Raw genomic sequence first — 11,993 nt, forward strand, 5'->3', positions numbered from 1 at the left:
CCGATGGGGCCCTGACTGATTGCTTGGTGGCCTTTTTAACATCTAACATCCAAATTATTGACACAAGAGGAAGACAAGGGTACACCCATCCACCAAGTATTAATTAAACCAAACACATTCTTTGATTAATCCAACTATTACTCCTACGTTAAAATGACCTCTTAATTCATCTAGTGGGACGAAATATTAAATTTTTTAAATAAGGAGACTTTGATGTTATGCATAGAAAAAAATAGATACATCATATCAATAATATCTTTAACGTTTGACTACTTATTTTAACTATTATTCTTCTTTTTTGGAATACTTTAGCACGATGTTTCATTTTATTGACTAAATAGTTATTTTGGAGATTATTCTTATTTTTTCAAGCATTTTACCACTAATATTTCATTTTAAGAAAAAATGCATCTTTTTTGAAGTGTTAATCATTTATTGTCTGCTAATGTTTATCTAAGGACAAACCTTTTCGCCTCAAAATAAAATGTTAGAGACTAAAATACTAAAAGAAAATAGGAATCAAAGTAACTATTAATTAAATATTAAGAATATTTTATATTATATTAAAATTAAATTAAGAGAATTGTTATCAATAGTTAAATAAAAAAAAGTGACATCTCAATTATACTTTGAAAAAACTACGAAACTCACTTATTGGGCTAAAACATGAAGTGAATGGTAGTTAAAACAGGCAAGAGAGGAGCCCCAAACCTTTACCATCTAATTTTGGACCATATATAAAATTTATTTCCAACCCAAACCCATACACTTAAAGAAAATTAACCTGACCCGGTCCGGCTTTGCGATCTAGGGTTTTGATCTCTCAAGGCCTACTACTATATAGGCTAAAGGAAACCCTAGTTCCGTCTTCTCCTACCTTGAGCAAAAGACCGAGTTGGGGCTGCCAAATTCTTCAGTTTTTCAGAAATGGTTACTTTCAGGGTAAGTGACCGACGCTTCTTTTTCCTCAGATTTTTTCTTCCCCTTTTTAGCTTCAGAATTCTACCATGATTACCCGCTTTATGCTATTGTTAAGCAGATTATGTTTAGATTTGGTGTCGGTTCTACGATGTTAAGCATTGTTTAGATCCACGTGTTCTCTTCTTTTTCCATTTCGCTGCAAGTTGTTAGTAAAATGTGTGATGAAAAGTATCATTTCCCATTAATGTGTGATGAAAAGAGAGTGAAGTTTTTAGGGATGTAAATGAACTGAAGCGAACGGTCGCGAAGTTCTTTTATGTTTGTTTATTTAGTAAAGTAATAAATATGAACAATATTTTATGTTCTTTTAATTAAATGAATGAACATGAATTATGAGCTTATTTGTTCCTTTACGATTGTGAATGCTTGATAATTTGTTTGTTTAATTAAATTTATATTTCTCATTTATGTCCATTTACTTATATTCTTTTAAGAATTTTTGCTTGATTTAGAAGAAAGCTATATTTTATGTTTGTTTATCAATTTAATGAACTAACATGAATTAGCTACATTCCTTAATGAATGAACACAAACAAGAAATTATGTTTGTTTAGTTATTCAGTTGAAGTTAAACAAGCAAACATGAACATATATTTGTTTGTGTTCGTTTGGTTCGTTTACAGGCTTAGAAGTTTTGATTTGTTGTTGTTTATGGTTGCAGTTTCACCAGTACCAGGTTGTTGGGAGGGCTCACCCAACAGAGAGCGATGAGCATCCCAAGATCTACAGGATGAAGCTTTGGGCCACCAATGAGGTTCGGGCCAAGTCCAAGTTCTGGTTAGTGATTGTTTTCATTGACATCCTTGTTTTTCTGGGGTTTTAATGAAACTCCATTTGATTGAAGTTTCTTTCCTTGAATGTTAACAAGGTATTTCTTGAGAAAGCTGAAGAAGGTTAAGAAGAGCAATGGTCAAGTCCTTGCTATCAATGAGGTTGGTGCTGCGTTATCTATTTTCTGTTTCACTTTATATGAAGTAGTTTATTATTTTTAGCATTGTGTTGAAATGTGAATTTAAGTATCCTTTTGGTTTTATGTTTTGATGATTTTCTTAGAGCTACAGTCATGTTGGTTATGTGAGATTTGTTGACAATTAGTTTATGCCTATGCAATGTATATGGAAGTTTGTATCTGATAAGCTATTTTTCAAAAAAAGTAAATTGTGAAAAGGAATTAAATAAAAAGAAACATATAATCTGGAATTTTGTTCAGGCATTAAGAGCATTAAGAGTTTTATGCATCTTGAATACGAAGTATCTGGTCTTTTATGGCACCCTTTTCTTTTTAGTAAAGTACTGTTTGATAACTTGCTCATCTCATTCTCTGTAATATCGTTGCATTTGAATGATTAAAGATATTGAAAGAAGTAGCTCTTTGAATCGAAGATGGTTTGGAACTTTGGGTAAATTTTACTTGTGGTCTTCTACTCTTACCTCTGCTTGTTGAGGAAATGTCATTTTCATTTTTTATAAGGTGCTTTTAATTTTGAAAAAGAAAAGAAGTGTTGATGTTTTCATATTGATTAGCTCAAAAATGATCTGCAACTTGGTTTTTGATGCATTTTTCCGATTCTCTTTGTCTAAAATAAATTTTGTGCAGATTTTTGAGAAGAATCCTACCAAGATCAAGAATTATGGTATTTGGCTTCGCTACCAAAGTCGTACAGGTTATCACAACATGTACAAGGAATACCGTGATACAACTTTGAACGGAGCCGTTGAACAGATGTATACGGAGATGGCTTCTCGCCACAGAGTTAGGTTCCCGTGCATTCAGATCATCAAGACGGCAACCATCCCAGCCAAGCTATGCAAGAGGGACAACACCAAGCAGTTCCACAACTCAAAGATCAAGTTCCCCTTGGTGGTGAAGAAGGTGCGACCACCTACCAGGAAGCTGAAGACAACCTACAAGGCGTCAAGGCCCAACCTGTTTATGTAATTTCTCTTTCGGAAAGGGGAGTTTAAAGTTCTGAAAATTTTTGGTAATGAATTTCTGTCAGTTTATTGATTGGATATTGCTTTTATTTGAGAAGGCTTGGGATGTCAGACAGGTTGAACTTAGTTCCTTGGATTTCATTATATCATTTTATCTAGTTATGAGTTGTTATGATGTCATCATCTTAAATCATTATATCAGGGTTTCTTGTATATAATTTGGTTAACTATTAGATCATTTGTCGTGTGGAAGGGTCTATTGTTGTTAATTGTTAGAGTATTTGCTTCAAAAGGGATCTTCGGGGAGAGTTTTTAATACAATTTGTTAATAGCTAAAAAGTGATATAAGTCAGTTATAATTAAAAAAAAAGTTCTAAAAGTTTCACCTTTTAGATTGGACAGTGTATATTTTAGATTAAAATTAAAAATATTATTTTTTATAACATTTTGTATTGTAATCAAAATTATTATAAATTATATGTATATATATATATTGTAAACATTAAACATGTGATGTAAATTTTTTCAGTTTCACTTGAAAATATTCAAATTATTATACAATTTTTAAGTTAAATATGATAATAATTTAGTTTAAAATTTATCTTAAAAAAAACTATTTCCTCCCCGGGGGCTTTTTCATTTCAGGCTCTTCTTCCCTTTCTTTCGATAACCTCTTCTAGTTTGCTCTCTCTCTCTCTCTCTCTCTATTTTTTTTTGGTGCAAGACATGTCTGTTTTGGAGTAATTTTTAAAAATGTCTCTCTGAAGTTTAAACATTAATTCTTTTCGGGGTATAATTAGAGATGGCAATGGGATGGGTTGAAGCTCTACTTGTTTTTGATTTCTCCTATTCAATTTCAGTCGAATTGCTTAGATCAAAGACCCATAAACATAAACTGAAGAAGGGGAAAAAAAAAAAGAACAACTTTAAAAGAGAATAACAGAAGCAACCCATATCTTAATTACTAAAAAGTTGTTATATTTTAAGGCTCATGTTTAGAATTTGGAATATTTCAACCATTTTAAACACTAAATTAAAACATACGAAAAACAGTTTACTTGAATCATTTTCAAGGAAAAAACAAAGAGAGTGAAAAAGAGAAAGGAGGGAAGATAAAGAACAAAAATAAGCCAAGAACTTGACATTATTAGACTCTCCAGTACTCATTAGAGAACCATGAAATTTTCTGGAAGCTGGGATAAAATGAAAAAGAAAAAAAGAATTAAAGAATTTTAATTTTAATTATATATAATAGTATTTTATAAATATTTTAAATGATATTTTCCTAAGTATTTTGAAATGGGTCAGGATGAAATTAAATGTTTTTAATTCTTTTCGAATTCGATTTAAAAAAAAATATCAAATTAAAGATAATAATTACTTAAAATTCTCTTAAATAATTAATAATAAATGTAATTATATTATACGAGGACACAATTATTTAAATTCATGATTTTAAAAATAAATAATATTCCTTTTAATTATTTAGGTTATTTTTTGGAAGGTTTTTGTTTATAATAGTTGGTGTTAAGTACTTGTTTAAGTTGACATATGATTAGCAATGAACGAACAGGTGGTGTTGAAGCTTGCATCTTCTCCAGAGTTGTGTTGGTCATCAATACAACATAAACTCTCTCAACAATTGGATTTTTACTTCCGTGGGATTTTTTTTTAAATCAGCAGTGATTAGAAAATCATAAGCAAGCACTTCACCCTTTCAAAAAAAACATCTTACCTTCAATCAAAGTTAATCAATTACTAACTAATTGGATTTTGTTAATTACTAATATCAATTTCTGTCCATAACCAAAAGTTGTATTGATCATTTAATGGACACAATCATATCAGCCTACACTAAATACCACTGTAACCATTCCACCTGTAGGTTTTCTGGTTTCTATGACGGTAAGAAATCAACGTGAATCCATTAAGTGATTTTAATGGTTAAAGAGAATGTCGTTCTTGTTTGAGATTTCAAGTTTGAATATCAAGAGGGTGTGCGCACATTGTTAATAATTTTAAAAAAAATATACACAATTACTATCTTATAATCACCATAAATTACTAAAAAGGAAGCCAACGTTTCATCCAAATTAAATACTATACTTTAAGACAACTTTCAAACACAAATAATGTTATCTTGTTTTTCACTTTTGAAACATTGAACCCATAACTTTAAAATAAAAATAAAGTTTCTAGGAAAATGTCATTTCAATTTGTATATATACACACGAACTGATTAACAACCATGTAAACGTACCAGGTTAATCCACTCCCAACCGTAAAGAAAAGAATTAATGAGAATAATGATGATGTTGATCGCCTACCAAATCTGTAATGATCTACTTTGCTTTCTTTAACAATTGCTCGTTGAATTTTAATGCGATGGCTAATGATCACTAAGACTTTGCCAAAATATTTAATGTATTATTTATTTGACCAACATCCTTTTCCATGTTGTCAATCATTTTTTTTTCGAAATCAAAGGTTAAACGAAACCTGTACGCCAAAAGATTCAACTTGTAATTTTGCAAGTTTAATGATTTTGATATATGGTTTTATTTCGAAATTTGGAACAATATTTCCACTTTGGTTGTTAAAGTTGGAATTCATTTAATTCATTATAAACATCAGATCCTTTTAGTCTCTAGGATCAAATCACTCTCACCAATGCTAGAGTGAGTGGTACGACCCTCGACGATCACAATCATACTCTGACTTGAGTCCTCTAGCATATCAAATCTATAATTTGACATAAGAAAGGAACATAATCGAATTTCTAGTTTTGGATGAGTACATTCTTAACTTATGAGTAATCAGTACAAGAAAATGTATTTTCAGTGATATTAAGAATTATTTTTAAAAATGTTTAGTCATGGAAATTCACATTAACCATTATTTAGTTGTCACAAATAATTCCCAACAATCAGATTTGAGAAATCATCAATAGAAGTAGTTGTTAAACTGATCGAATCATACTTAGAACATCAAATTTGAGAAATCTATGAATGCATCTAATACAATCATCAACCTTAAGTCATGATAGGAAAACTCTCAACCGATAACAGTGAGATCAAGAATGGATCGTTAAAGACATGAATACTCCTTTTAATTGCTTTTAAAGGCCTTCAAATCAGATAACAACTAACAAGTGTTTATTTCTTTTCAAAATAACTTGATCAACTCTTAGAAATTAACATAAATTTCCAACAACTCGACTTTCCATTCATGAATTGGAACATCACGTTTTTGATTGTGTACTCTAATGTTCATAAATAGTTAAACGATGAATCACAACCCCCCAATTGTATCTATAGTACTATCATTAGAAGGATTTTTGTATTGACAGTCCATTCTTAAAAATTGATTAGTATCAAGTTAAAATTTCAATCTTGTCTTATACCTAAACTTCTAGATTCTAGCCATAAATTCTAATTCTAATCTTATATTGGTATGTTTACTCGACTTAATCAACTTTGTCTCAATACTTTCATCCCTTGAAGTACAAATATTTTGTTTATCTTACCAATCCAATGATCACATATATGCCCATCATTTAAACTCTTGCTTTAGTAATCTCACATTCAATATATGGTCCTCTTTAGAGATTCAAATTCTCAAAATAGTCATTCTAACACTTTGCAGAATGTGTACATCTACATTGCCCATAGCTCGGTGATTTGAAGCTTTCCAATAATCTTCGAAACGTTTGGCACTCTTTATTAGTGTATGAGAGAGCCTAACGATATTATGAACCTTCGTACTTTGAACCTCAAACTCTTTAGTCTCTAGGATCGGCCATTTTCACCAATGTTGGAGTGAGTAGTGTGACCCTCAACTATCACAATCATACTCTGACACAAGTCCTCTAGCATAGCAAATCTATAATTTGACATGAATAAGAGGAAACACCATCAAGTTTTTAATTTTGGATAAGTACATTCTTAACTTATGGGCATGAATACCGAAACAAGAAAATATATTTTTAGTGACGTTAAGAATTGTCACTAGAAGCACCACAAATAATGTAGTCACTTAAATTCACGGTGATCATTTGCTTAATCACCATTAATCACCACGAATAATTTGGTCACTATTATATCAATGAGAAATTTTGTAATGCCCCGGAACTCGGGTCAATAATTCAAGTTAACTCGAAACCCGTAAGCCAAGCCAGTTTGACCTCTTAAGATAGTTGGACCAGTTCAAAAAGGGTATTGAGCTTAGGTTGGACCAATAGTTAAAGGATAATAGTGTTTTTAAAAGTGAGTTAAAGGGAGAAGGACTAAAAGTGTAGTTTACCCGTAGATTGTTTTAAAGGTTAAAAACCCCTTATCTCCCTTATTTTTCACGTGAGCAATTCCCCAAAAATATCTTCCCATTTTCTTCTTCTCCAAACTCTTCTTCTTCATTTCTTCTCCTTAGCCAAGATCAAGCTTTAAGGGACTTCAAGCTTAGTTTGAATCCACCACGCTAAAGAAGGGGAAGAGAGTATCAAAGCTAGAAACAAAGGAAAGGTGATTCCTAGTAGAATTAGGAGAGGTTTTAGCAACCAAGGAGGCCAGGTAACACACTATTAGCTTTTCCATACCAGTTGTAGAATTAATTGAAAGAGGTTTAGCTTAAAAGTTTAGTTTAAGCATGTTTAGTAGATTTTCATGGTAGATTTTAAGTTTTATGTTTTTAATATGTATTAAAGCCTTATGTACGCTCCCTTAATATCACGTAAGACTTTAATAATAATTGGGGACCTCTTAGGGTCTTTGGGTTATAAAAAATATAGTTTTTTGTACTTGTTTTTATGGTTTTTGCAGGTAGAGTATCGACACTATAGGGATAGTATCGATACTTGTTCTCTGTTTCTGGGTAAGATCGTGTTGTCTGGCAAGAGTATCGAAACTCTTTCAAGAGTATCAAAACTTTGGGTCATAGTTTTGAAACTCCCAGAAAGTATCGAAACTAGGCAGAACAGAATGTTTAAAAGTATCGGTACTTATATAAAGTATCGAAACTTTTACAGGGGTATTAATACTCTTGGTCTAGTATCGATACTTTCAGTCTGTTTTGAGAAAAAAATGTCAGTTTTAAGGGAATTAGACTCGAGGTACCCCAACACTTTAATATATAATCAAATAAGACTACAAGTGGAACAATATTAATAGTTAATCAAACGTAAAAACCAAATAATTAGGGACAAATAAGACTAGCCTTGTTTGATGCTCGGGAAAAGATTCAGACAACCGAGTTCCTTTACTTCAGGGGGTCGAAAGTATAGATACAGTCCGGATATCCTTAGGTAGGGCGCAAGGCCCTTAAAGCCGACTAACTAAGGTTGAGGCCTGACACTCGCAAGGGGTGGGTTAGTCAAGGATATAGTGTCCGATGTAGAATTTCGGGGGTCATATCCCAATAGACTAGAGGGGTGCGTGAGCTCCGAGATGTAGTAATCCCTCAGCCGCACCATGATGTCTACAGTAGCGTAAAGAGCGAATATCGCAAGGATATTTACTAAGCAGATCATATCGGTAGACTTGATAGCTAGCCTTTCAGTGATATGCAGTTAGTATGTTTTAACTATTAGTGTGTCGCTGAGCTAGTTAGCTCAGCCTTCGGATTGTTTTCGTGGGCAGGTTAGTAGATCCAGTAGGAGAGGAGTAGTAGATAGACCAAAACCCAGTTCAGATTTAGAGTACGTCTTAGCAATTTTGAAAGGACATGTCTATTTGTAAACTTTATTGTCTAGTTGAGTCGTAGTTTCAGTAGAACGATCTGTATTATTTTTGTAAAGTGTAAATATTTTAATTTGGAGCTCCTCAGTGTAAAGGTTTTATTTATTCCTCAGTTTATTTTACAGTTGTTTTAAATTTAAAGAAAGTATTAAAAAGTTGGTCAGCCACTTTGGGGGTTCCGTGTAGCACCTTAAATCGGTTGAATGTGTGCTGTACTGGTCTAGGGTGTTACAACTTTCTTAAATTTTGCATTACATATTTATCAAAGTTTGTATAATTTTGATAATTATGCCTTTTAAATGTGTTGAAATCTATGTTATCTTTTATCAACAACCAGTTGATCTAATGAGATGAGGCATTAGATCACTTAAGCAAGGTCAAGAGTTTGAATCTTGATGCTTGCGAATGGAGCAAGTTAGATTGGGAGGGTTATCCCATAATAGGCCTTTGTAAAACCTAATGTGAAATAGTCGATCAATAGATCAAATATTCTTTTGATTTATGTATGAGATAAGATAGGGTTAAAATAGTTTAGGTATTGATTTAAAAAAACAATTATACAAAAATTTAAGTTTTCATTTTTTTTTATTTTTGAAAATCTAATTGAACCTTAATATTTGACGCTTCTAAGCTGCAAGTCTAATCAAAATGGTTGTAATCACAACCACACCAATTAAGGTTCAATCCACGTATAATTACTCAACGTTATTTAATAAAATTTAAAAATACTTGGTAATTTTGAAAGTTTATATAATTATTTAAAAAAACATTAAAATTAGTTTAAACAATATTTCGTATCTATCAAATATTTGAATTTTATAAAAATTACATCTTAAAACGTAAAACAGATAATGGATCGGATAATGTATGTATGGAAATTAGGCCTGCCGTAGGCTTGTTTCTGTACCTTATAGAGCTGGTTTCTCAATGTGCAATGGGCTATTGGACCGTGTAAGTTAACTAAGAGGGGGCTTCCCCCAGGGTAAACATTTTTATTAGTTAGTTAAATAGAGTATATAGAAGTTTATTTTATAATCTATAATATTTGTTGTAGTGTTCAAGAAATTCGTCATGTTGAGGTGTCGAGTTTCAATAAAACACAATTTTTTTATTAAATTTTATTACATCGAGGTAAAAATTTAAATAAAAAATATTTTTATTAAAATTCATCATGTCGATATGACGAGTTTTAAATCACTGTAATAAATGTCATAAATACCTAAATAAATTGTTTTGGGTTGAGCTAATTAATTAGCCCGTATGTTGTATTAGGCTGATTCTGCCACCTAAGAGAACTACTAAATAATGGAAGTCCAATTATTTTTTATGGTAAACTTTATGTTTAGTACCAAAATTAACATTTTTATTATGTTTTTGTCATTCAATTATATTTTTTTCAAAATAATATTTAATATTATGTTTTGATTTTATTTTAGTCACATATCGTTAAAAATTAACATAACTTTTGACGTGGTATTTTTACTTTTATTTTTCAATGATGATGTGTCATTATCTTATTGACGTGGTATTTTTACTTTTATTTTTCAATGATGATGTGTCATTATATTATAATGACACATTATCATTACTGTTAATTTTTAATGACAAGTGATAAAAAATCAAAACTAAACATTAGATATAATTTTTTTAAAATAGTTGGGTGACCAAAATATGATAAAAATTATAGTTGGGGTCTCCACATCTTGTGGTATTTTTGTTCCCAACCTGGACTTGATTCATCAGTTCGTCCAGGGAAAGGATAATTTACTACAAGAGTGCAAAGACTTGCTACTCAATCGGGTACATAAAGAGTACATTGACACATATTCCTTGGTCGCTTGACAAATGATATTTTACGTTGTTAGTGAGAACAAAGTTTAAAATAAAACCAATTAAGTCATTTTGATTATAGTATGATAATGAATTCATTGCTGATAAAATCTGCAGAAGAATATTCGTCGAGATCTGAGGATACGAACAATGATGAGGTTCCATAATAATGACATGCAACATTATATCTATCAGAATAAACTGAACATCTAAGATCGTAATAGCTCGAGACTTTAAGCGAGACAGAAAATGAGATAAAAGTGTCTGTCGATACGATTGTGGACCCATAGATAGGCCAACATTCAAAGAAAGAAGGCGGATTCGATTACAAGTTTTAGAAGGGTGGGATGCGTAACATGCTCAGGCCCTGGCTAATACAATCGTATGCAGAATGGGTTGATAGTAAATGTGTCGCGACCGTCTTTCGGTTGGGCCCGGAATTGGGCTTTGACTTGAATTAAACGAATTGGGTAGAGTCGCCACCGACCATTTTAAAACGAATTTAGGTGGGTCGGACACCATCTTACCTGATCTACGTTTCACCAGAAATATGTCGGGCTCGGGAGTCGGTTACGATCAATGAAAGATTAACACCCTTGCACCGCCCTTTCGGTACCATTTAATTTGACGGTTATCTTAATTACAAAAAATTTAAAATTTAAATTAAAATACTCAATTCAAATTATTTACCTTTGATTAGTTAAAAATATCCCTAAAAAAGGAAGTAAAAAATGTTAGATTAAAAAATACTAAATAAATTAAAGAGAAAAAAATGGATTAAGAGAAAAATGTGCAACAAACAGACTTTTAATTTCTTAAGAGATCTTAATGATATATCGGACATGTTAGCTCATGGAATCCACACATACATTTTCTTAGCACCAGTACACCGTTGTGCCATACCAAGATAACTATTACACCCTCATATCCAATGAGCCCTTGAATCATAATTAAGCCATCAATATAGCTTTTGGAATAATAAAGTTCATCACTTCGGTCACAAAATGAAACATAATCATCCATCCTCAAACATTAAATTTCATCGGCATTTGCAAACTGCTTTGCTACCACTTAACATAGAATAAAAAAAAACGTATGATATGAAACAAAGGGGTGTTTAGACTTCATCTCAAACAAATGGTCAAGGAAAAAGTGTGATAAAGAACCAGCTGATATCAACAAAAAGCATTGCATCCTCGAGAATGGCACCCGATGAGATGACAAATCAATATTTTCATGCCCTCGTCTTCAACCAATTCATCCAACTTTTATTTCTCATCGGCGTAATTGAGGGTGTAGGTTAAGCCGTTGCAGCCACGAGCCTTAACACCCAATTGAAGGAAGGGTCTATCTTTTAAGTCATGGTAGTGTTTCTGGGCAAATTCCTTTGAAGGAACCATTATCTTGATAGCAATGAGCTTGAATCCTTTGCGCTCAAAACGAGATATGATTTATGCAATCAGTCCTCTTTGTACTCCATCATGCTTGATGGCGATGAAGGTGCGCTCAGTCTGCGCA

The 11,993-nt window shown here is 31.9% G+C and overlaps 1 protein-coding gene across 1 annotated transcript; it reads left to right on the top strand.

Moving 5' to 3' along the window:
• The first annotated feature begins 828 nt into the window (after nucleotides 1-828).
• LOC120119833 (60S ribosomal protein L18a-like) lies at nucleotides 829-3,101 on the top strand. Its single transcript, XM_039139634.1, has 4 exons — nucleotides 829-942; nucleotides 1,643-1,758; nucleotides 1,850-1,913; nucleotides 2,579-3,101. The coding sequence occupies exons 1-4, from the start codon at nucleotides 928-930 to the stop codon at nucleotides 2,918-2,920; spliced, it is 537 nt and encodes a 178-aa protein (XP_038995565.1). The 5' UTR covers nucleotides 829-927; the 3' UTR covers nucleotides 2,921-3,101.
• Nucleotides 3,102-11,993: the final 8,892 nt, after the last annotated feature.

The sequence above is a fragment of the Hibiscus syriacus genome, unplaced genomic scaffold, assembly GCF_006381635.1.
Source record: "Hibiscus syriacus cultivar Baekdansim isolate YM2019G1 unplaced genomic scaffold, ASM638163v2 tig00110332_pilon, whole genome shotgun sequence".
Lineage (NCBI taxonomy): Eukaryota > Viridiplantae > Streptophyta > Magnoliopsida > Malvales > Malvaceae > Hibiscus > Hibiscus syriacus.